This window comes from Acomys minous (assembly GCF_964271855.1).
Source record: "Acomys minous genome assembly, chromosome: 16".
Classification (NCBI taxonomy): domain Eukaryota; kingdom Metazoa; phylum Chordata; class Mammalia; order Rodentia; family Muridae; genus Acomys; species Acomys minous.
In genome coordinates, this window is record NC_140498.1 from 20,567,513 (window position 1) to 20,589,688 (window position 22,176).

The window sequence follows — 22,176 nt, forward strand, 5'->3', positions numbered from 1 at the left end:
GAGACAGAGCTGACAAAGGTACGTGAACATCCATGTTTCCTGGCGCCAGCAACATCCCACCCCTGCAAACTTAGGGACCTGCAGCCAGGAGCCACAAAAGTGTGGGCCACATCCTGGTATCACTGGGATGAAAAACAACCTCCTAGCGAGCCTGCAAATGCCTACAAGGGACAACCGTGCTTCAGGAATCAGGATGGCATGGCCAGGCTTTCTAGGCAGCTCCATTCATCCTTTCTTTTCATGGGTATTTAGGCTCCGATTGTGCGCCAGCCACTGTGTCCAATGCTGGGAATTCCCTACAAGAGAGAGAGTCTCCCCACAGCTAATGTGCTCCGTGACCTGGAGACGTCCTCACTCAGCCTCGCAGGGTTTCAGCCTCTGCAGCTCTGAAGCAGAGAAGCGGGCCGGGTGCTAAGAAACATTTCAGGCATGGCCGGCCTTCAGCTGGGTCTGAGCCGGCTGAGTCTTGCCTGCCCAGCCTTGGAGCTGGCCAAGAGGGCTCTGTGCGCAGGGCTTCAGCAGCCCTGAGTTGCATCAAGGCCTCCATGCTCCAAACAACAGTTGGATGTCTTGGCTCTACAACTGTATTGTGACTCTCCAACCTATGACCTATGACCTTTGACGTGGACAAGAGTCAGATCCTCAGTTTCCTCAGTAGACACATCTATAGCACCAATCAATCCCAGGGCTCATTACAGGAATCCTGACGGGTGAAGAGCACTTGGGGAGCACTTCCCAAATGCTGTCATGGTCCTTTATCACCTATTGCCTTGCTTCCCTCCCCTGCTTCCAGGACAAGCCTGCAGATGAAATCATACTGTGATACCACACACTCATCCTCAATAGAGCCCCTGAAGAATGTGCCCATCCCTGAAGTGGAGGACTCGGCTCCAGGAGACAGGAGCATCAGTCCCAGATCCCTGAAGAAGGAAAGACCAAGCTTTTGTTCAGCCCTCACTACCAAATCCAGAAACAAGGAGGACAACCCAGGGAAGAGGCTCACATCAGACTTGACAGAGTCAGTATCTAAAGCTGACAAAAGGTGGGTCCTGATGCATGAGCCCAGGAGAGAAACTGACAAGAGACTTAAACAGAAGGGATCTCCAAAAGCCTCAGACGGAGAACCACTCCATTGCTGCCAGTAATCAAAGACTCGCAAGCTAAAGCAAGGATCAGCCCCGTTACACCCGGAACAGGAGACTTGAGAAACCGGGCCTGGGGAACAGGCTGGCTTCTCCTGAGTGTGAGCTGGCACTCAGAGCTTGGATAGGCAAACCAGTCACTCAGCCAGTGCTTGCGGGTTCCGTGCTCAGAGCCAGCGCTAGAGACGGGCAGGCTGGTTCAGCTCGCCGCTGTGAGGGGTCAGCCATGGTTTCCGATTCAGAAAACGGAATCCAAGGCTAGTTGCCAGGATGTCCCCCAACTTCAATGTCCAGAGAAGGCCACACCATAGGCACGGGGTCCCTCGGAACTCCCAAATGGCCTCCTTGAGAAGCCTCTAGTCAGCACTGCCTAGGAGTGTGGGTGGGTATCAGATAGCTGCCTGGAGCCACCCACCCTGCCTGCACACTTCTATAGGCCCATCTGCTTTCCAGTGACTGACCGCTGCCCCCAAAGTAGCAGGCTGGGCTAGGAAGAGATAGCAGGACATCTGTTATCCGAGGCAAGAGGGACCTCCAGAGCACCCCAGAGCCCGCTGCATCCAGGGTCCCTGTGTCCCACCCCACAAACCCAGAGCCAAATGGGGGTTTGGTCCACGGTTCAGTGAAAACAGCCTCCACTGAGCCAGGCAGGGTTGCAGAGAGCCGTGACTAAGGCATCAGGATGGCAGGGCCTGTTAGGAGTTTAGCCAAGGCTATAACGCTCAGACAGGAGACAGCCTCAAGGCTGCAGGCCCTGCTGTTCCTTCCGCTTGGAACACTCTTGGCAGCACTGGACGTGCCCATCACCCAGGTCTCAGTTGAGCTGTCCACTCCCAAGATGGGGAACACAGCCCTCACTGACCCACCTCTCCCTTTCCTCTTTGACCCATTTTTTACATTTGACCATAAGGATCTCGCACCCCGTAAGCTTCTGCCCACGGTGTCTCCCCTGCCGGACTGTGAGTTCCAAGGGAGGAGGGCCTTGCTTAGATATATCTAGTGGCGGGGGTGGGGGGGGCAGAGGTGTAGGGAGGAGGATGAGTACAATGGTGAGATGCTGAGAGAAGGAATGAACTAATGAGAATGTCCATGTGGCACCAAAGAAGGCCCCCCCGCCCCCGGATTCCAGACTCCTCTATTGACTAGGTACTAATATGATTTGGGGAGCAGCACATTCCTGAGGTGTTACTGAGCCCTCCATGGCTCCCAGGGTTCCACGTGCCTTCCCTTACAAGCCCAGTTCCCAGGCCAGCTTCTGCAAACGTGCCCTCTCCTGCAAGCCCTCGCCATTGCCAGACCCTCTTCCAGGGATGTGCCTTTCTGTCACGAAGTCACTCTGGCTGGACTCCTCCCATCAGCTCTGGACACATTTTTCTGACGCCTTAACCGTTCCATCGCTGTGACAAAGCACTTGAGGCAATGGACTTCAGAGAAAGAGAGGGTTATTTCAGATCACTGTTTCAGGGACTTCTGTCCATAGGCCTTTGGCTTGTGGCTTTTGGCCTGTGATAACACAGGACATTACGATAGAAGTTTATGGCAGAGATTTCTCACTTCATGGTGGCCAAGCAAAAGAAAGGAACACCAAGAGGCTGGGTCCTAGTGTGCTTTCCAAAGATATACAAGTCAGTTGGTGATCTAAGTTTCCCCTACCAGGGCCCTACCTCTTAAAGGAGCCACCACCCACAAACAGTGTCACATGCCGACCATGATGACCACTTCTCCAGACTCAAACACACCAGGACCAGAGCCAGGCTGAGTCTGGACCTCTGGCGGAGGTGTCCTGACTCCAGAGTGTAGCCTGACTTTGCTTAGTGCTCATTTTCTGTGTGTGTGTAAGCTGGAATGGGGGGCAGCGGGCTGCAGCCCGCAAACCTGAGCAAATCCCTCCCTCGGTGAACCGCATTTGCAAGGGCCTGGACGCTAACAGTGAGGACTGGTGAGAGAGGCACTCTGGGCTCGGGGTGGTGACAACAAGTGCCAGGACAAGTGTTGCACACAGAAGGAACAGTAGGGGCTGTGGCCCTGGGGCTCACATGATCTCTGAGCTCCAAGACCTAGCCTACAGAAGCCAGACGAGGGGGTCTGACCCTGTTTTCCCATCTTCATCTTCCACGGCTCCATGATGCTCGAGCATGGGCTGAAGAGAGAGGGTGTGATTAAAGGAAAGAAAAATAAAGCCTGAGAGGAGGGAGAAGAGAACCAGACACCAGCATTTCCACCTAATTGCGCGACCTTTCCCCAGCTCAGAGTTCCTTCAGGGCCAAGTGCACAGTGCTGCTTGGGATTCATTTCAGAGAGAAATGGGTCAAGGAAAATTGGAAATTTTTATAGAAAACACTTCAGGCTCGGGGGCTGGCTGAAGTGCCCGCTGTCCTGCCGAGAATTTGGGGAGGAGAGGAATCTGGGCCTGTGGGCAGAGGTCTCCCGCTGTGGTGGGGGAGGGGCAGGGTGCAGATCTCAAGCCCAGGTGCTGCTGTGTCTGAGCTGCACTTGCCCTTGCTCTTTTGTCTTTGCCATCATGGTGGCTGACTTCAGGGCTGGTGTGGGACCCTCTGTGTCTCCCCAAGGCCCTTGTCCAGCAATAGTCCATAGATGCTTGCTGCCTACGTCTCTGTAACACACAAAGCCCACGTATCTTTTACAGTTGTCCATGAGAGGCACCAGGTACACGGCTGGTCTCTCACAGAACTAGAAGCGTACCAGCGTGGCTAGTCTACCACCATATTGGCCCAGAGATTCCCCCTCCCCACCCCACCCTGCCACCCCCATCTCTATCTCTGAAACGTTTGATTACAGGCAAGGTACTAGGTGCACCTCCTGTTTATATGGGGGTGGGGGCTCTGAACTCCATTTCTCACACACGTGAGGCATATACTTTATCCACCCAGCCGTCTCCCTAGCCCTCCAAGGTGTGGTCTGAGTAGACCTAGAAAATTCCAGCCCCGGCACAAACGTTACCCACATGCAGAGTTGTCCCTAGAGACGTCGCATCTCTTCCAGGAATTGGCATCTGCTATATTAGAGACCCACAGAGAGCAGGCATGGCGAGCCAAAGGCCAGCATAACCAGCAGACACGGCTAGCCTTATTAATTAAACTCAGACACACCTGTGAACCCTACGCCGCTTTGTTTCTGAGCTGTGTGCTGTCTGGAAACCAGCGTGGTCACTGTGTGCCGCCAGAAAAGCTCTTTGGGGGACATTTGCAACCCAAATCCAGGGCAAGCAAGGCAAAGCATCGATTCATTGTGTCTGGAGAAGAGACAGCAAGAGAGAAGGGACAGCGAGGGCTGAGGGGACTTGAGGTGCCAAGAGACTGTCCCTGGGATCTTAACACGATAGCAACACAGGGGCGCTGGACAAAGACTCCCGGATGATCTTGTTTTATCCCAACGGTTCAACATTATGCCTACTTAGAGATGGGGAAACTGAGTCACAGGGGAGTTGGACACCTTACCTAAGGCCCTATATTCAGTCAGCCAGGCAGGGTCTACCCATGTACACTCTCCCCTTCACCAAATTAGCTCCCACACAATGCTGTGCCCTCTACCAAACTGGCCCCATGTTTGCTGGGAGCAGCTGTGAATGCTTAGGCAGCTCTTTGAAGAGATGCCAGTCATTTTAAGAACTGTCTCTTGCATCTGAGTTGGGGCTACAGCCAAGCCAGGACTGAGATTGTCATCCTCTAGGTGACATTGATCATCATCTCTCCAGGTACCAACTATCCAAGACTTTCCTGGGCTACTGTCTCCCGATGGTCTTTAACCCTAAACCAGTGCCCACAGAATCATAAAAGGAAGTGTGTGTGTGGGGGGGCCTGAGGCACACGAATGGTTAAATCTAAGCTGGAGACAGAAGAGAGCAACCAAGCATGCAGGCCTGTCAGCACCAGTCAGACAGGGTGCCAGGCATAGAGTGTTATGAAGGCTGCCCAACCCCCACCCCAGTCTTATCTCTATTGAGGGATGGGGAGGGGCCTGAGCTGTTGCATGCACAGCTTCCACCTTTATAGCCTCGGAAGAACGGACAGGACAGCACTCCCACACCGCAGATCCCCAACCCAGGAAGCCAGCCAGGCCAGGCAGCTGAGCCCTGCCAACTCTGCTGACAGCTTTGGCCCCAGACAATTCAGGGACTCAGGGAATGTACAGCCTCTGGCTCTCCCAGAGCCAGGCCCCGCCCACCCTTCCCAGTGTGAGGCCACGTCACCACCCTGGCATCTTCCTAAGTTCTCCCAAGGGCCCAGCCTGCAGGACGGACTCACTGCCGCCTCTGCCAAGGGTGTACTCAGCTCTGAAATACGCCTCCCTGTGCCCAGGCCGGCTGCTTCAGGTTTCACAACAAGTGTTCCCCTTGGGTCCCCGAAGCTGCAGGAGTGGAGGAGGGGGCACTGAGTACCGGGTCCAGTGCAATGAGCTGATCACGGACAGCATGACAGGACATGGAGGCAAATGGGTCACCACACACGAGAGCTAGAACCCAGGGCTCTGGCAAGAAGCTCAAGAAATGAATTCAGGTGGAAGGGTCCTGGTATGGGTATATGAGCCAAGGCCAGAACTTGGTCCTAAACCCAGCCAAAGGTCTCTTTTCAGCTTACTGTGCGGCCCCCGTGGTTCAACATTTAAGTGGCTTGAATCACTGCCCCCAGGATGTTCACAACTTATTCCCAGAATCCACTACCGACACCATCTAAGGCCAAAGCACTTACACATGAGATTAGATTGAGCACCTTGGGATGGGGAGGCTGTCCAAGGTTATTTTAGAAGCCCCTAAAAGCCTTCACAGACGTCTCCACAGTGAGGAAGAGAAGAGGGACTTGCCTTTAGCAGAAGTGGAGGAAGTAAAGTGAACACAGAGAGCAGCATGAAGCAGCCACCAGCCAAGGGAGATAGGCTGATGCTGGGAGAGGCCAGAAATGCTCTCACAGACCCATCTTCTAATTCCCCGCCCCCAGAGCTCTGGGTGACGACCCTATGCTGTTTTAAGGCACTGGGTTTGTGGTGAGATTGCAAAGGCCCCCAAAAGCTGAGAGCCGTGGGAATGTCTGCAGGACCAAATGGCTCCCTCATCTGGTTGCCGGCAAGTCTGCAGCCCCTCCCGCCTCTCTCTATCTCCTCTTAGGTCTCTCAGATCTCCTTCCGTGCCCCTCTCCCCACTCAGACCCTTACCCCTGGCTAAGTCCTCTCTGCCTTTACCTCCATCCACATGAAACTGAGTCCTGGTGATCTGCCTGCCTGTGAGTCCTCACATCTCCTGTCCTATCCTGAGGCTTATCCAGACAGCCTGAGCTCTATTCTCCATACCTCGGTACTACCCCACCCCCAAGGCATCCCTACCTCCAACCTCTAGTACACCGCAGCCTGCGCAGGCTTGCCAACATGCAGGATGCTTGGTCAGATCCCAAGAGACGTTTTTATGGCTGTCCACTGCATATAGGACACTCTTCAGATCCTGGGTCAGCTGTACTTACAGCCCCCACTAAGCCCCTGGGCATCAGCTCTGTTCACCTCTCACACCCCTATTTGCCCTGCACGGCTCCCTGCAGCCTGGAAAAAATGTCTGTCTAAGGTCAAGGAGAGGTAAGGCGATGAGGCTGGTCTGGAGGGGTTAGCTTCCCTGTCTAGGGGAAGGGCTGGCTGTGGGCCAACAGGTGGAGACTTTTCAGGTCACTCAGCCACGTGGAGGAGCCGCTTTGCCTCACCCTCTCTCTGCAGGCTTGCCTTGGCAGCCTCGGGGCAAAGCAGCTCCTGTGGTACGGAGCCTCCTCTGCCCGTCAGGGAGGACACCCAAGCCTGACAGCAGCGGGCAGAGGCCTGGCACCCGCTGCTTCTGAAAAGGAGGTGGCGGCAGCCAAGGTCATTGGCACGGGACTGCTGACTTCTCTCAGCCTTGGGGCAGGGTGTACAGCTGGCCTTGAGGGCACAGCAGCCCAGAAGCAAAGTCTCCAGAGCAGGAACCACCTGCCTCATTTTCTTTGTTCCGAGCTGTATCAGGAGGATCCCAGGGAAGCAGCCCCACTGGGAGAACCGAAACTGCCTCAGCCTCTGCATCTCAGAAGCCACGGCCAATGGGAGGGGCCTGTTTTATTTGGTCCATATGCTGCTTTTCCAAAATTTGAAGCCACATTTTAAAACACTGGAGAGTTCTCATAAAAACTGTTGTCTGCATTCTCTTGATGCTAAAATACGCAGCTGCTCCCAATCCATGAGGCTACCTACCTATGAGAGTACGGTCAAGAGAAGAGGGGAGCCATCACTTCAAATGGGGGTCTCTGGTTCTGCCCTGTGCCAGAGATAAGGCGGGGCCATATGACACACATTGCCATATCCATGCTGCTGCTGTTACCTTTACAGAGATGTTTTGTTGTCCTTAGTTATCCTGGAAGTGAAGAAAGGAGACTGGGAGTGTAGCTCCGGGGTAGGATGCTTGCCTAGCATGCACGAGAGCCCGAGTTTCATCCACAACACTGGGGCAGGGGCAAGGGACGGGATCCAGGCCAAGAGTGGATTTTGTTGTTGTTTGCCGCTGTCTCATTGAAAGCGTCTGAATTTGCAGCTCTTGTCTTGTCTTTTCTTTCTTTCTTTTCTTTTCTTTTCTTTTTTTTTTTTTTTTTTTTTTGAGACAGGGTTTCTCTATGTTATCTTGGCTGTCCTGGACTCACTTTGTAGGCCAAGCTGGCCTCGAACTCACAGCAATCTGCCCGCCTCTGCCTCCCCAGTGCTGGGATTAAAGGCGCAGCTCTTGTCTTCATGGTGAGACACCGTGCAGACAGCTCTGTAGGTATGAAAGGGAGTGGGATCTCTAGACTCTGACACGGGGATCTCCGTAGAATCCCAAGTTGAGTGGAGACATGGCCCTCGATGCCAACAGTGAGGCCAGCTGCTCTGTGTATGTGGCCTCATCTGGCCTTCCCAGGTGTGGGCTGACATCTGCCTAAGTTACTCCTGCGTGCAGATGCTCCACCAGAGCGCCGTGCACGGCTTATCCTGCTCAGATTCGCCCTCTGCACTTAGCTGAAAGGGAGTCGCTGAAGATAGGGCGTTCTGACTCCAGTGGCCTGTCACCAGCACCTTCCATGACAGAACAACTCTTGGCGATTAGATCAGGATCTTGAGATAGGGAGATGCTCCTGGGATGGGGAGGTGCTCCTGGGATGGGGAGGTGCTCCTGGGTCACCCAAGAAACTTAATTGGAATCAACCTTCCTCCAAGAGGGAGACATAGGGAGACGAGACACATGCACAGAGGAGGAGAAGTAACGGGCAGGCAGCCTTGGAGTGACACACTCTCAAGCCAAGGGAAGTCAGAAGCCCAGAGCCTGAAGAGACATCCAACAACTTCCCTCCTAGCATCTCCAGAGGCAGTGTGACCCTGCCTGCATCTCCATTTCAGTTCAGTGCCAGTGACTTCTGGCCTTGGGTTTCGCCAAAGTATGATATAATACATGTCTACCCAGCCAGTGTTGCACAGCTCTCTTATGCTTAAGGACGAGTTACATGGCAAGATCACCCAGTTCCAGGTGCAGAGCAGGTCTTCTGGCCCGGCCAGGGCTCCAGCTGTTGTCCTGGTCAGCACCGGTTCCATCTTTAAGAACCCCAGACAAAGACGAGAGATAGAAGCTGGGATAGAGTCCAAGGATGGACCCAGAGCTCACATTTTTATTGAAACATTAGTTTCCCCTTCCCTGGGGTCTTGATTTCTACCCCCTCCATATCAATATTTATCGGGGTGTCTTGAGACCGTATTCTGTTGGGGCGGATCCTCAGCAGCATGAGCTCTCGTTGGGAGAGTATGGGCTTACAGGCCATAACTACAGCCTAGGGTTTAGCTTTAGACAGTATAATCTCCTCCAGTGACCAGACCCCACCTACTCTACCCTCCAGCTCAGCTTTACCCAAGCCTGGGCAGCTGCCCTTCTACAGCCTGCATCAGTCAGGCCCCACCAGATCTGCTTTGGTTTCGGTGTGTCGCTCTTTGGCTTCTTGTGCTCTCTTACCTCAGCAGGCAGTCCTGCCACTGCCCGTAAAGAACTCTCCAGAGACCTAACCAATAGGATTACATGGTCTTGGACTTCCAGCCTCCAAAAGTGTCAGCTAAATAAAACTCTTCTCTTTATAAAGTTACTCTGACTCAGGCATTTTATTACAATAAACAAAACATAAAATGGTCCAATAAGGTCTCCTGGGGTATGAGTCTACTGTGTGCTGCTATAACAAAATCCGTGAGGTGTATGTGGCTCATGGTGTTCACTGACATCATGCTAGTGTCTTCATACAAACCCCCTGGGTTGAGTCATAGCACAATGGGGAGGCAGAAAGAGATCAAGCATGTATAGTGAGCTGAATTTATAAAAATCTGTACTTATAAGAATGAATTCACTCCTGTGAGCCCCAACCAACCCCATGAGTCCCCTGATGAGACCAGAGCCTCCACAAGCTACCCCACTGCCCAAATGTCCTGCCTCCTCAGCCTAGCTACACAGGGGGGAGGGGGTGGGGCACCAAGCTTCCAGCCTGTGTAGCTTTAAGACACCCCATAGTATCTCCTATACATATACAAACAAAGCCTTGGTATTGAGGCCCCAGAGCCCTGGGCCTATTAAGCTATCCTGGCTTGCTATACCCAGCCACGGGACACAGATTTTTATAAGTCTGTGCCTTGTCAGGGCCCAGGCTGATGGAAAGCTGAACTGTCTGAGGTCACTCTGGGCCTTTGGCCCAGCTCCGGCATAAACTGTCTGGACCCCCTCCAGCCAGTGAGTCGACCTTAGCCATGGGCCATTTGGGACCCATCAGACACATTCAGGGAATACAGGGTCTTATCATGCTGACCCCGCATAGGGAGGCTTAGCCCCCAGAGCGTAGTCCTGTGGTCTGATGCTACAGCCCATGGCCCCCACCTACACTCACTCGCAGTCTAAGCTGCCAGCTGGAGTGCGTGCGTCTGCAGCCTGAGACTGTAGCCTTGCGTTCAGCCTTGGACAGGTTCATCTCCTATTCTGATGACTGATGGCCAGGCCCCACCCACCCCACCTTCCAGCTCAGCTTCATCCTGACCAGGGCAATTGGCCTCATCCAGCACCATCTGGGGTCAGTAGTTTCTGGGCTGATCCTGAGCTTGAAATTCCTCTCCTGTGTTCTCAGTTCCAAGTTCTCATTAGGGATGTGTACATGGGATCGCGAGGCAGAGGGACAACACAACAGAAGATGCCAAGATGCTAAGCACAGTCAGGAAAAACAAAACCAAGCCAGCTAGATCATTGGGGGGAAGGGCTCCAGGGCAGGAAGATAAGCCCAATACGGAATCTGGGATTGGAGACACAAGCCAAGGGCACCCAGCCAGCTCCACAGTGCTGGCTCCACCTCGCCCTGCCTGAGCCCAGGGGTGGGGAGAGAGAGAGGCCAGAACCACCCAGACTCTTCCAGTAGAGGCCAGCCTACTGAAAGTAATACCAAGGCCAAAGTGGCCGGCCTTGAGTTCTCCAAGAGACAGACTTTTCTAACACCTATCGGCTGTTATAAGGGAACAAAAGCCAACTTGGTTCAAAGGCAACTGGCTGGCAAGAGAGCAAGACCAGGGGGAGGCCTTGCTCCAGGTCTGGGGAACTTCCTGCACCCATTTTTTTCCCACCCCTCTAGGGTTACTGTTACACATGAAAGCCCAAAGGTGGGGGTGAGGCTAACGCTTAGGGAAGTTTGAGCAGGCGGCCCCAGAAACCCAGCGTGACAGCTAAGGTAGCTGGCTATTCATTATCAGGGAAGAGGAGACAGCTAGAAAACTTGATTATCTCCAGAAACGCCAGCGTACCAATGAACAATTCCTTTACCGAGGGACCTGACATGGTGCCGAAAAATTAAAACAGTGCCCTGCCAGGCTGTGCCCAATTGATCTGTCAAGCCAGAATGTCATATGGAAATAAAATAAATGATCTGGGGCCGCCTTACAGCAGTGCAACGATTTCAATAAATCACAGCCCAGGGAGGGGCTCGCCGCCGGTCAGGGGAGGCAGGCTACTAACCAGCTGCCTGCAGATGTGCCTGGTCCAACATTCTGAGGCCCCCCACTCATTGCTGTTGCCATCTTTCATGGCTTTCCTCAGCCTTGGGTCCAGGGCCAAGGCCAAGGGCTAAGCACCCAGCTGGCCAGCTGCCTGGCAAAAACCAGGCATGGGCAAGGAGACCTCATCCACACACAGTGTGTGAAAGCACTTCAGGTCCTGGCCCAGGCCTCTGCACAATGCAGTACCCCGAATCCAGAGACCTCTGGGGAGGGTCAGGCTGTCTTGGCAAGGTATGCGGGGCCACAACTAGGTGGCCAGTCAGTCGGTCACTCAGGCCACTCAGTAGAGCCTCCCATATCCCTGGACCCAAAGCGCCCTATGATTCTAACTTGAAAAAGATAAGACCCTGTGAGTACAAGCGGAGGATGTGGAGGCTGCTGCAGCTACTCTGGGTTTCTTTCAAAGTGTGTGCTGGGCTCGGGGTGGGGTGTACAGAAGGAACGCTCAGGGCCTTTTCTTCTGAGAGACTAGGGGAATTCTGGGATAAGCAGAAGGCACCATCACAGAGACTGGGCAGTACAGGAGCAGGAGACAGGAGCTGTCTGGAGGACACAGGACACCGTCTGTATTGACATAGCTCTCTCTTGTTCCTCACAGAAGACAGATCACTAGACAGCCTTGCCCTCCATCTGTGAGGGCCCTAGACTTATGAGCAGTGCGGACCTCCACTATTGGTTACTCACACGTACTCAAAGCCCTCCGTGGCAACACACCAGCACACCAACACACCAACATGCCCACGCCCCCTGCCAGCCCCCACCCCCCATCCCCCCACCCCCATGCATCCATCCAGGCAGGCAGCTGACTCCTTCCTAATCCAGTAAGCTGGGGCTCAGCTTCAGCCTCCAATCAGGCCTGCAGAGGGGGACTGAGCTTCCCCCAGATGTTTCCTGGGAAGTGTTGCCTACCCAGCCTGCTCCTGTGCAGCAGCCTTACCTGTGTCCAGAGCCTGTTGTTCCTCCACAGGAGGGGGTTTGGGAGTGGGGGGTCGGCGATACACCACATGCACTCGGCCTTGTTCAGCCTCCTGATCCTTCTGTCCCTTCACCAGGGGCTCGATGAAGAACTCCTCCTCCTCCATCCGGATCAGACCAGCCTGCAGAGGCAAAAGAGAAGTTCAGACTCTTGGTGCACAGAGGATGGAGAGCAGCAAGGAGGGTCCACCGGGGGTAGCATCTCCCTCTAGCACATCTCATCAGCTGGAGGACACAGGCAGAGCGGTCCTCATCTGCTCAGACTCCACTAGGAAGTGTTCTTTTGGTTTTCTCTGGTCACGTGGAAGAAAAGATGCTGAACCCTGTCTGGGAAGAGAGACTCTGTGCCCCCATCTTTGTCACCTCACGTCTCCATACACCTTCCAGAAAAGTCTTTCTAAGGCCCAAAATGTCAAGAGTAGCCTGAAGGAGTTCAAGCACAGCTGCAATATGAGCTCAAGAGGACACAACGACGCATCAAATACAGGCCACCTCCAGGAACACAGAGTCGCCCAAAGACACAGGTCAAAACTATCAGCCAAGAACGGAGTCACCCACAGACACGTTCAGTTCAGTCCGAACCATATTTTCTTAAGAAAGAGAGGGGAAGAGGCTCTCTAACCGACTATGTGGCCGAGGTTGACTTTGAACTTCTAACCCCCTGCCTCTACTTCATGAGTGCTAAAACTATAGATGTATGCCACTACGCTCTATTCTGGGAAGACAAACCCAAATCTTTACACAGCCTAGGCAAGCTTTCTTTCAACTGAGTGACAGCCCCAGTGCATGCCACAGCACAGATGTGGGGGGGGGGGGATCAGAGGACAACCTCCAATGCCTCCCCATCTTGTTTAAACTGGTCCCTTTGTTGTCTTTTCACTGCATGTATGAGGCTAGCTGACCTAAACGCTTTTGAGGATTCTCCTGTCTCCCCCACCCCCCAACCCCATAGGGGTCGCACACGCACACACAGCTGTTTGTGGATTCTGGAGATTTGAACTCAGGCTCTCATGGTTCGCACAGGAAGCATTTTTCTCAGTGTGCCACCTGTAAAGCCACAAACAATGCTTTTTAATGCTGTGAACCCAACCACTAAAATGATGAGATTTCACCTTTTACAACGAAACTGCAGAAACTGGAGAGGTGGCTCAGCGGTTAAGAGCACCCACTGCTCTTGCACAGGCCCAAGTTCAGTCCCAGCACTTGTGTCCAACTTCTCCCAACACCCAGGAACTCCAGAGCCAGGGGAGCCAGTGCCTTCTTCTGGCCTCCAAGGAAACCCCATCCACACGGACATACCCCACACAGACACTTGCATACACATAACTAAAACTACACCTGAAAATAAAGCATACAGGGTTTCCCTGTGTAGCCCTGGCTGTCCTGGAACTTGTGTTCTGTGTCACCTGAGGCTCTCAGCCCACTCGTGTTTTGAGCCTCACAATGGTCACTAGGTTAAATATGGACACGGCTGAGCCACTGCCCCAAACTTGCCATATACTAGCATAGGAGTCCCTGCTCCCACCATCCACCTGGGCCACCTGGTAATAAACCCCTATTCTCTCTTTCACATCAGGCTCAGAGCCTCCCAAAGACCCTGTTTCTGATGCAGGCACCTGGTGTCACCCAGCTCACTGGCCCCACACTCCAGTTGCCACCCTTTGCCTCTTTGGTCTGTCATCCGGGAGTTAAAGTCTCACACTGTCTAGCCGAGGGACGTAATCCCTCTACATCACACAGTTATCACCCACAGGAGGCTTGCACAGCTTCCACTGGTTGTTCAGAGTTAAGAAGCAGGGGAGTCCACGCCAGTGACAGGTTCTCTCAGCCAATCAGAAGGGTTGGCATTTCTGTTGCTTGAACTTACCTGGCCGGGGTTCCCTGTCCAGTCCCCAGCATCACCAATCACAGATGCTCAGAAACTACTCCTTATCTGCCCCGCCCCCCAATAACCCAAACGCCATCATCTGTCACATCATCACCCTGACCACGAGGGACAGAGTAGCTGTACAGACCACCCTCCTAGTGTAGGACGCAAGATGCAGCCATATACCTGCTGCCTTCACCTTAGGAAAGCCCGGTATCAGCAGGCGATGCTCACTGGGGAAGACTAGTTCCCATCACAAGCAAGGGCTGGTGGAAGGGCCAGCTGCACAGAGGACAGCATCAGGCCCAGACTCAAGAAACAAGGATAATGTCTAGCCAAAACCTACCCCAACCCTTCCTGTCGGCCGGAAGAGTCAGAGGTGGGAACCATGTGTAGGTGAGGGGCACGGCACCTGGAAAGGCCTGGAGAGGAGGGCCGCCATCAATAGAACAAGCTCGTTGTTTGGGAGGCTGGGAACCTGGTTTGGGAGCGGGTGATGCTCATAGCATATAATGCAGAATAGGTCTCCGTGGGGAAGATATCAGCAGCCTGAAAGCATCTGGGCAGGGAAGACCTCCACGTGACTCGCAGCTGCTGTGAACAGGGGGGACTAGCAGAATATAAGTGGGTAGGGGGAGCTGAGAGCAAGCCGCAGGTGCCTGGGAGTTCTGGGAGCAAGGCACGGATGAGGCGTGTAGATTCCAGGAAAATGAGGAAGTCCCAGATCTGATTCCACTAGGAGAGAGATGTCAGAGCCAGAAGTATTTCCAGGTCTGGAGTTGATTGAAAAGTTCCCCTACCCCAATCTACCCAGCCCCTAATCACAAGGCAGCATATATGGTGAAAAGCAGACTCTGCAGATGTGACCAAGCTGAGGCTCTACAGCTTGGGAGACCGCCCTTCCTATCAGTGTGGTCCTAAAACACAGCCATGTGCTTACCTCCATGTATGGGGAGACAGAGGAAGACAGGGCATGGGGGTGGGCAGTGGAGATGTGATCCTGGAGCTAAGTCAACGTGTCAGCAGCCACGCAGATCTGGAAGAGGGGAGGGCTCAGCCCTGCAGGGTCCCGGAGCTTAAGCAGGCTATGTTAAGTACGGACTTTAGCCATCCGAACTGTGAGGGAATGAATTGTGATCTCTGCGTGTCACTCGTTAAAGCAGCAGCATCAAGAAATAAATCCTGGGGCCAAATGGGTGGCCTGGTAGAGAGGAGTCACTCTGAGCGAGGAGGGAAGAGGAAAAGCAGAGGACCATGAAGGATCCACTGCCTACACGACAGTGGAGTGGAAGGCCAGGAGGCCTGGAAGTGGGTTAACGTCAGTGGGCTCAGAGGGATGAGGGTTTGGTGGGAACTCTTCAGGCCCCACACTTATGACTCATCCCTGGGTCCCAGGGCACTACCAGCCCCGGTGTGGACCAAGCAAATGCTTCCAGGCTGAGTGTACAGTTGACCCCCAAGCATCGGGACACGTCCTCTGAGGGACTCGTGACGCTGAGGACAAGAGCACGGACCCTGTTCACTGGTGCGTGCTGTGAGTGTTGTGACAGCGAGGGTTACTTCCATGGATGGTTCGCATGTATGTGGTTTTAGAGGAGACAGGCGTCTCAGATCCGTCTTTATTAATAGAAGCCTTTGAGTGAGCATGGGAATCAACCCCTGTGGGGTTGGCAGAGGACGCGCTAGCCTGGGAGTGCGGCTTACTGGGCTCCTGGCACCCTTTCTCTGGATGGGTAACTTCAAACAGGGTCTCCTGTTCCTCAGCTGTAAGTGGGGTGGGTCTGTCATCACTCCCCGACCACAATTACTAAAGAAGCCTAGGAGGCCTGGGACATCCTTAGAACCAGGGCACACATTGTTGGTGGGCCACAAGTCAAGCTTTTTTCGTCTTCGTTGTTTGCTTTCCAAGGAGGAGAATCAGAGGATAAAGGGACTTGCCAGGCATACACACTGTCTAGGAATCAGAGCTCAGGCCTCCTGGAAGGGGTTTCTCATAGGTAGAATCCTAGGAAAGATGAGCCTATTGAAACAATTAGAGAGAGGGTCACTAGAGCATCGTGTCCCCTCTTCTGGAAAGATCCTTGTATCCCAGGCTGGGAGACGTGCGCAGTGCAGCCCTGAGCCTGGAGAACCATGGCTGGACTGATGAGAAGTAGCTCCCTTCATATTATAAGCCAGACTCCTAGTGGAAGGTCACGGGCTGCAGTGAGGCACCGTGTCCACTTGATGTCATGATTAGGAGGCCAGGGCCCAAGCTCCTTGCGTATGCGCCCTTTCACTTCTCGACAAGAAGCGCACTGGAATTATGGGTGACCTGTTTCTGGCATGTTCCTTCAGCAACTCATGCAAGGGAAACAACAACTGGTCCACTTAACAGTCAAGAAACTGGAGACTTGAGGGGGGGGGCAGGAGAGGGACATTGGCATTTGGCCAAGAGTCAAGCAGACATACAGAAATGCTTCTGAGGACCCAGAAATGAATCTGAGATAAGTGTGAAGTGTGAGGTGAGCTTCCTGTGCTCTGGGTAGAGGTGTTCGGCACGGTCCTTTACAACTAGGAGCCTACAAAGCATCTCCGTTGGGTGCTGTGAAATGCACACACATACCATATTGATAAACCTGTGTGAAACTTAGTCCCCTCAAACCACTGGGAGACTATCACCTGGGCACCACGGTCACTCCCAAGAGAAGTGGCTATTCACCTCCAAAGTCAATGAGTGACCAGTCCCTAAGTCAAGGGGCAACTAGCTCTAAGACCAATGTGTAAATACAATGGGAAGATGTTTCCAAGACCAATGGGTGGCCACTCCAACACCAATGGAAGACCTCACCTGACAACAAAGGATAACTGTCCGCAAGATCAATGGTTCATCATCCTGAAAACCAATACATAATGACTTTTAAGGATAGATGACCACCAAGACCAGAGGCTGATGGTAATAAGTGATCTTGTCAACTGTGTGGGACTCAGAATTGCCATGGCAATGAATCTTTATGCTTTCTGTGAGGGGTTACCTAGATGAGGTTAAGTGACATTAAGGGAAATGCTACCATGCCACACACAGGAGTCCCGGCCTGAGTAAAAAGGAGAGAGAGCAGAGTGCACTCAAGACTCTCTGCTTCCTGACTGAGGACACAAGGGGACCACAGCCCCGAGCTCCCTCTGCCATGCCTGCCCTGCCATGATGGACTGCACCCTCACCCTGTGTGCCAGAGCAAACCTTTCTTTCCTTAAGTTGATTTTTTTGGGGGGGGTCAGGTGTTTTGTCATAGCAACAACCCAAATAATGAATACGCTGACCCCTCCTGAACCTGAAGGCCAATTGCCTGCAAGGCTAAGGGTTGATCACACCCAAACTAACAGGTGGCCAGCCTGAGGCTGCTCACTGATCACCCTGAGGTCATCATCAGCTGACCCTCCCACAAGACCACTGACCTGAATAATGACCCAAGGGGCTCATCCCAAAGAAAGCAATGTTCATGAGCAGAATGCCAGAGGATCGACAGTTTAGTATGCATCCCAGAGGCAGCTGTCTAAAACCCGGCAGACGAAAATTGACAAGGAAGCAAGGCACACACTATGAACTAATTTTCGCTGTTTTTTTTTTCCCTCTCCAGGACTTTGATTTCCTGCTGCCAGTGGCAAATGTATCTGTTTTTACATGCAATTTTTATTAATAAAAATCTGTTCCCTCTCCCAACTCAGTAAATATTAAAAAGATCTCTCAAGCACGCCAGCCTGGAGAGCACTCTGTTGGGAGTCTGCCGGCGGTCCGTGTCCCTACCCCATATCTGTCCAGCCTGGTATCTTGCGGAAGGCCTGGTACCTTGGCGCCGACTCTCACTCAGCAAGGCTGTGACTGTTTGTCAAACCCAACCACGCTTCTGCTGTGGGGCAAGAGGGAGAGGAGAGGACTCAGTCTCATGCCTTGTGTCACTTCAAGGGCCCTGAGCCCAGCCATACTTTGGACACAAAGCCAAGTTTGTCAGTGCTCAGATCTCAGCATCTTACAAAATGAGACTCCACCTCCTTCCTTCCAAGCCCAGCTCTTTGCTATTTGACTGATGGCGAAGCAGTCACTGGAAATGGAATTTAAAAGTTAAAAAAAATGTATTGCAACCCAAAGGCTACCCTCTGCTACTTTGAATTTTAAAGCATTTAAAACTCTGGTATTGTTCATAGCTGGGGTGACGTAAGTCACGTGCACTGGTAAAGCTGGGTGCTCGCCCTCAGCCCCTCCTTGCGCGGGAGCCAGAGGCTGCAAGCACCCCCTATACATGCATAAATCCAACCAGGTCTGTGGCTTAAACTCATCCTTTCTGCAACTCCCAGCACAAAGACTGTCATGTGTTGATCTGAGTTGTGCTGGTGGCAATCAAGAGGGAAGAGGGGCTGGGACACAGCTTAGTAGATAGTAGTGCTTACTCTGCAATCATGGAGTCTTGAGTTCGAATCCTGTAATCCCAGGATTAAGGAGGAAGGTATAGGCTGACCCACTAAGGCAAAGTCCTGCCTCAAAGCAATGGTGCAGAGTGACAAAGGAAGATAATTGATTTCCCGCTCTAGGCTCCGCCGGCCTGCACACAGCTATGCACACTGGCACACAGCAACACACTGTGCCTGCCACTCCCACAGGTACAGGAGGGTTGGGATAGAACGCACAGAAAAAAATAAAGAAAGACTGATCCAAACCTAGAAGGAACCTGACTTGGATGAAAGACATGGCAGACTGGGTCACCTTTAGCTTCTTACTGTTGCCAAACCCAGCTTGTTTTGAAACACACACACACACACACACACCTTGTTTGTGCTTGCCACCAGAATTCTGCCAACGTGAATGCCCCTGGCAAGGTCCCAGGAGCTCCGACTGGACCAAGCAGCAATCACCACCCGCCTCCCTTCAGCAACAAGCCCAGCCTCCTGCTGTCCAAGAGGCAGCAGCACACAGATCAGAACTCCCACTCCTGGGGCCCCTCCTGAGGAAGCACGCTCAGTCAGACATACCATATTGCTCCCAGAGGCTGGGCCAGGAGCAGGAAACCCTTGGGGGCTCTGTGGGACAGGAGTGGCACTTTCCTAAGGAGTTACAAAGTTGTGCATTAGCCATGACCGAAATACCAAAGAGAGCAGCTTAAAGGCAGAAAAGACCTGCTTTAGCTCTCGGTTCTAGAAGGTTTGGTGTACGCTGTTTGTCCCCATTTGCTTACACAGAACCTCATGGTGGCAGGAGTGCAAGGCACAGGCGCGATGGGAAACAAAGAGTAAGGAAAAGATTGAGGACCAGGTATAGCCTCCCAGGGAGTCCCCACTTAAAGTTTCCAGAACCTTCCAAAATAGCACCGCTGGCTGAGGACCAAGCATTTAACACACAGGCTTCTGAGAAACGTTTCCTGTTTAAATCACAACAGGGCTGCATCTGCTTTGAGGCACTCCCTTGAAACCAGAGAGGGCTTTTGGTCTAGCTCTGCATCGTAGGCAGTATTTTTGCATATTGATCTAAACAGTTGACAGCTGTGTGTGGAAGGGATGGGCAAGGAGGGGGGCCAGCACTGTGTGCAAGTGTGGAAGGGGTGGGCAAACACAATCCATTGGGGTCAGAAGACACTTAACTCCCTTGGCCCCCTCCCACACACCTCTGACAGCTCCTGCTTTGTGCCTTCTGGAGCAACCCATTCTGGAAAGATCTGTCTGTCGAGCATCCTTGTACTGGAGCCCATGCTTGCTCAGCTCTCAGCATTCATTTCTTTATTGGTTGGTTGGTTAGTTGGTTCGGGGGACGTGCATGTACCACAACATTATATGAACAGGTCAGAGGACAATGTTGTGGAGTCAGTTCAAGGGATTGAACTCAGGTCGTCAGGCCTGTGCGGCAAGCACCTTTACCAGCTGAGCCATCTCGCGGGCCTGCTCTGAGCATTTGGGGTAAACGGGTGCGGTCCCTGTCAAGTGCTGGCCACTCTCCTCCTTCCGGTGGAGCAATTCCTGTTCATGTCTGTCTTCCCAGGAAGTGAGAGAGATATGGCTGGACCTGAGCCTCCCAGGGCTGACTGGCACGAAGTGACTCAGACCGGGCTGTCTGAGCTCCACAGAGCCCTGAAGGCAGTCGGACCTCGGTCTGTCTTTGGACGTCCTCTGGGACTTTTACTCCTCTCTTGATATAAACCGGTCCAGTCGATTTCTGGGGCTCAGGTGAAGAGCCTGCAAAAGTCATCTGCCCCCAGCACTTCCTCTATTGCTCAGTGGGGTGCACATTGGGCTACACTTTGAAGGGCCAGGTGGAGGGAGCAGCGGGCAGAGAGAACTGGACAGAGAGCAGGTGACCAGTCTCAAGCACCTGTCAATGGATCAGTCCTTTTGCTTCTCCTGCAAAGTGAGGGGTCAGGCCAATGACCCCTAAACTAGGTGCCTTTGCCTCTCTGTAAGCCTAGCAGAGCCAAGCACAGCACCAGGGGGTGGGGGGAAACCAGACACATTCCCAGCTTTCCTGCTGCCTGCAGGATGAAGGCTAGCTAGCTCCATCTCCCAGATCACGTGGCCTCCCAACAAGCACAGCGGCTACCCCCTCTGCCCCCAGAGGATCCCCACACCTCCTTCCCTCTCTGTACTTGGCCTTCTTTGGTACCTCAATGCTAGTGGCACTGCTCTCCATTCCCACGACACTTGGTATCACTGAAGGGACCCCTGTGAGCCAGACATGATGATGGAAATGCAAAAGCCAGTAAAATTCTATAAATGGGCATAATGCCTCATTCACAGAGGCCTCTGGGGCTCAAAGAAGTTAAGCCACTAATATAAATTTCCTCTCAGGGAAAAGGCAAGCTGAGACACAGGCCTGCTTCTCCCACCCTGAGGGAAAGCAGTACATATGGGCAGGGAGGTCACCAGAATGCAGCCTCTCTTCAATTACCGCCATGATTTTCATCTTACCCAATGTCATTAAATTCCATCCAAATGCCTTTATCTCCTTAAGGTCTCCAGTCTGAATTGTCATTGCCACTTATTGGGGGGAGAAAGGATTGTGGTGACTGGGGAGGTGGCTCAGTGGGTAAAAGTGCTTGCTATGCCAACTTGAGGTCCTGAGTTCAAATCCCTAGAACTTACATAAAAAGCCAGAGGTGACTGTGTGCATCCCTGTGTCCCTAGACAGATGAGTGAATGGGGGTTCAGTGGCCACCAGACTAGTCTTGAGTTCAGTGAAAGTCTCAAGGGGATAAAGCAAAGAACAGGACATCCAACATCTTCCTCTGGCCTTTATGTGTGTGAATGCATGCATCCGTGCGCGCGCGCGCGCGCGCACACACACACATACACACACACACACACACACACACACGCATGCGTACAGTAAATATCAGAGCTGTTAACTTCTCGTTCACACTAAATGAGACTCCCCTTGACTTAAATGGAAAGCTTAAAACATAAGTGTAAAGGGAATAACTTTTCACTGTAGGTTTCGATACTGTTTTAAAAAATGACAGCTTTATGGAACTATAATTCACAACCACACAACTCATGCATTTAAACAGTATATCAAATGTGCACAAATAAGCCATTCCTATTACCAATGTCAGTACGTCGCCCTCACCCCAAAGGAAGCCCACATGTTGGCCACCATCTCACCACACTGACTCCAATTCCTCTTACCCTGATCGGCCTTTAGTTACCTTGGCAACCATTACTCTACTTTCTGTCTCTATGAATATTCCTATTTTGTATGTTTTCTGTACATGAAGCTATGCGATACCGAGTCTGGGGCTAAATTCACTCACTGTGTAAGATGTTTTCAAGGTTGATTCATATTGTAGAATAATCAGTGTTTCACTCCTTTTTACAGCCAGGCAATAATTCCACCAGATGTATAAGCTACATTTTATGTGTCCGTCCACTACATGATTGACATTTGGATGGCTTTCCATTTAGAAACAGGGTTTCAGGTGGGTGTCCTTCCTCTCCTATATAAGTGTGGAACCTTGCGCAAGTCACAGCCTAGGGCTGTGGGACACATCAAAAACCTTGTTTCTCCTTTACTGCTGTAAGGTTTTCTCAAGGGCTATTTTCAACCCTTGCCGTGGCTCCTCACTTCTACCTTATGAAGCCCAGACATCATGACTGTGTGAGTGTGTGTGTGTGTGT

The 22,176-nt window shown here is 52.6% G+C and overlaps 1 protein-coding gene across 1 annotated transcript in view; it reads right to left on the bottom strand.

Annotated features, from left to right (window-relative positions):
- The window catches only part of ADAMTS2 (ADAM metallopeptidase with thrombospondin type 1 motif 2), a 210,015-nt gene that overhangs the window by 127,862 nt on the left and 59,977 nt on the right, over window positions 1-22,176 (bottom strand). The window contains exon 3 of the mRNA XM_084763280.1: window positions 12,139-12,298. Within this exon, the coding sequence (XP_084619406.1) occupies window positions 12,139-12,298 (160 nt within the window). The remainder of the gene's footprint in view (window positions 1-12,138; window positions 12,299-22,176) is intronic.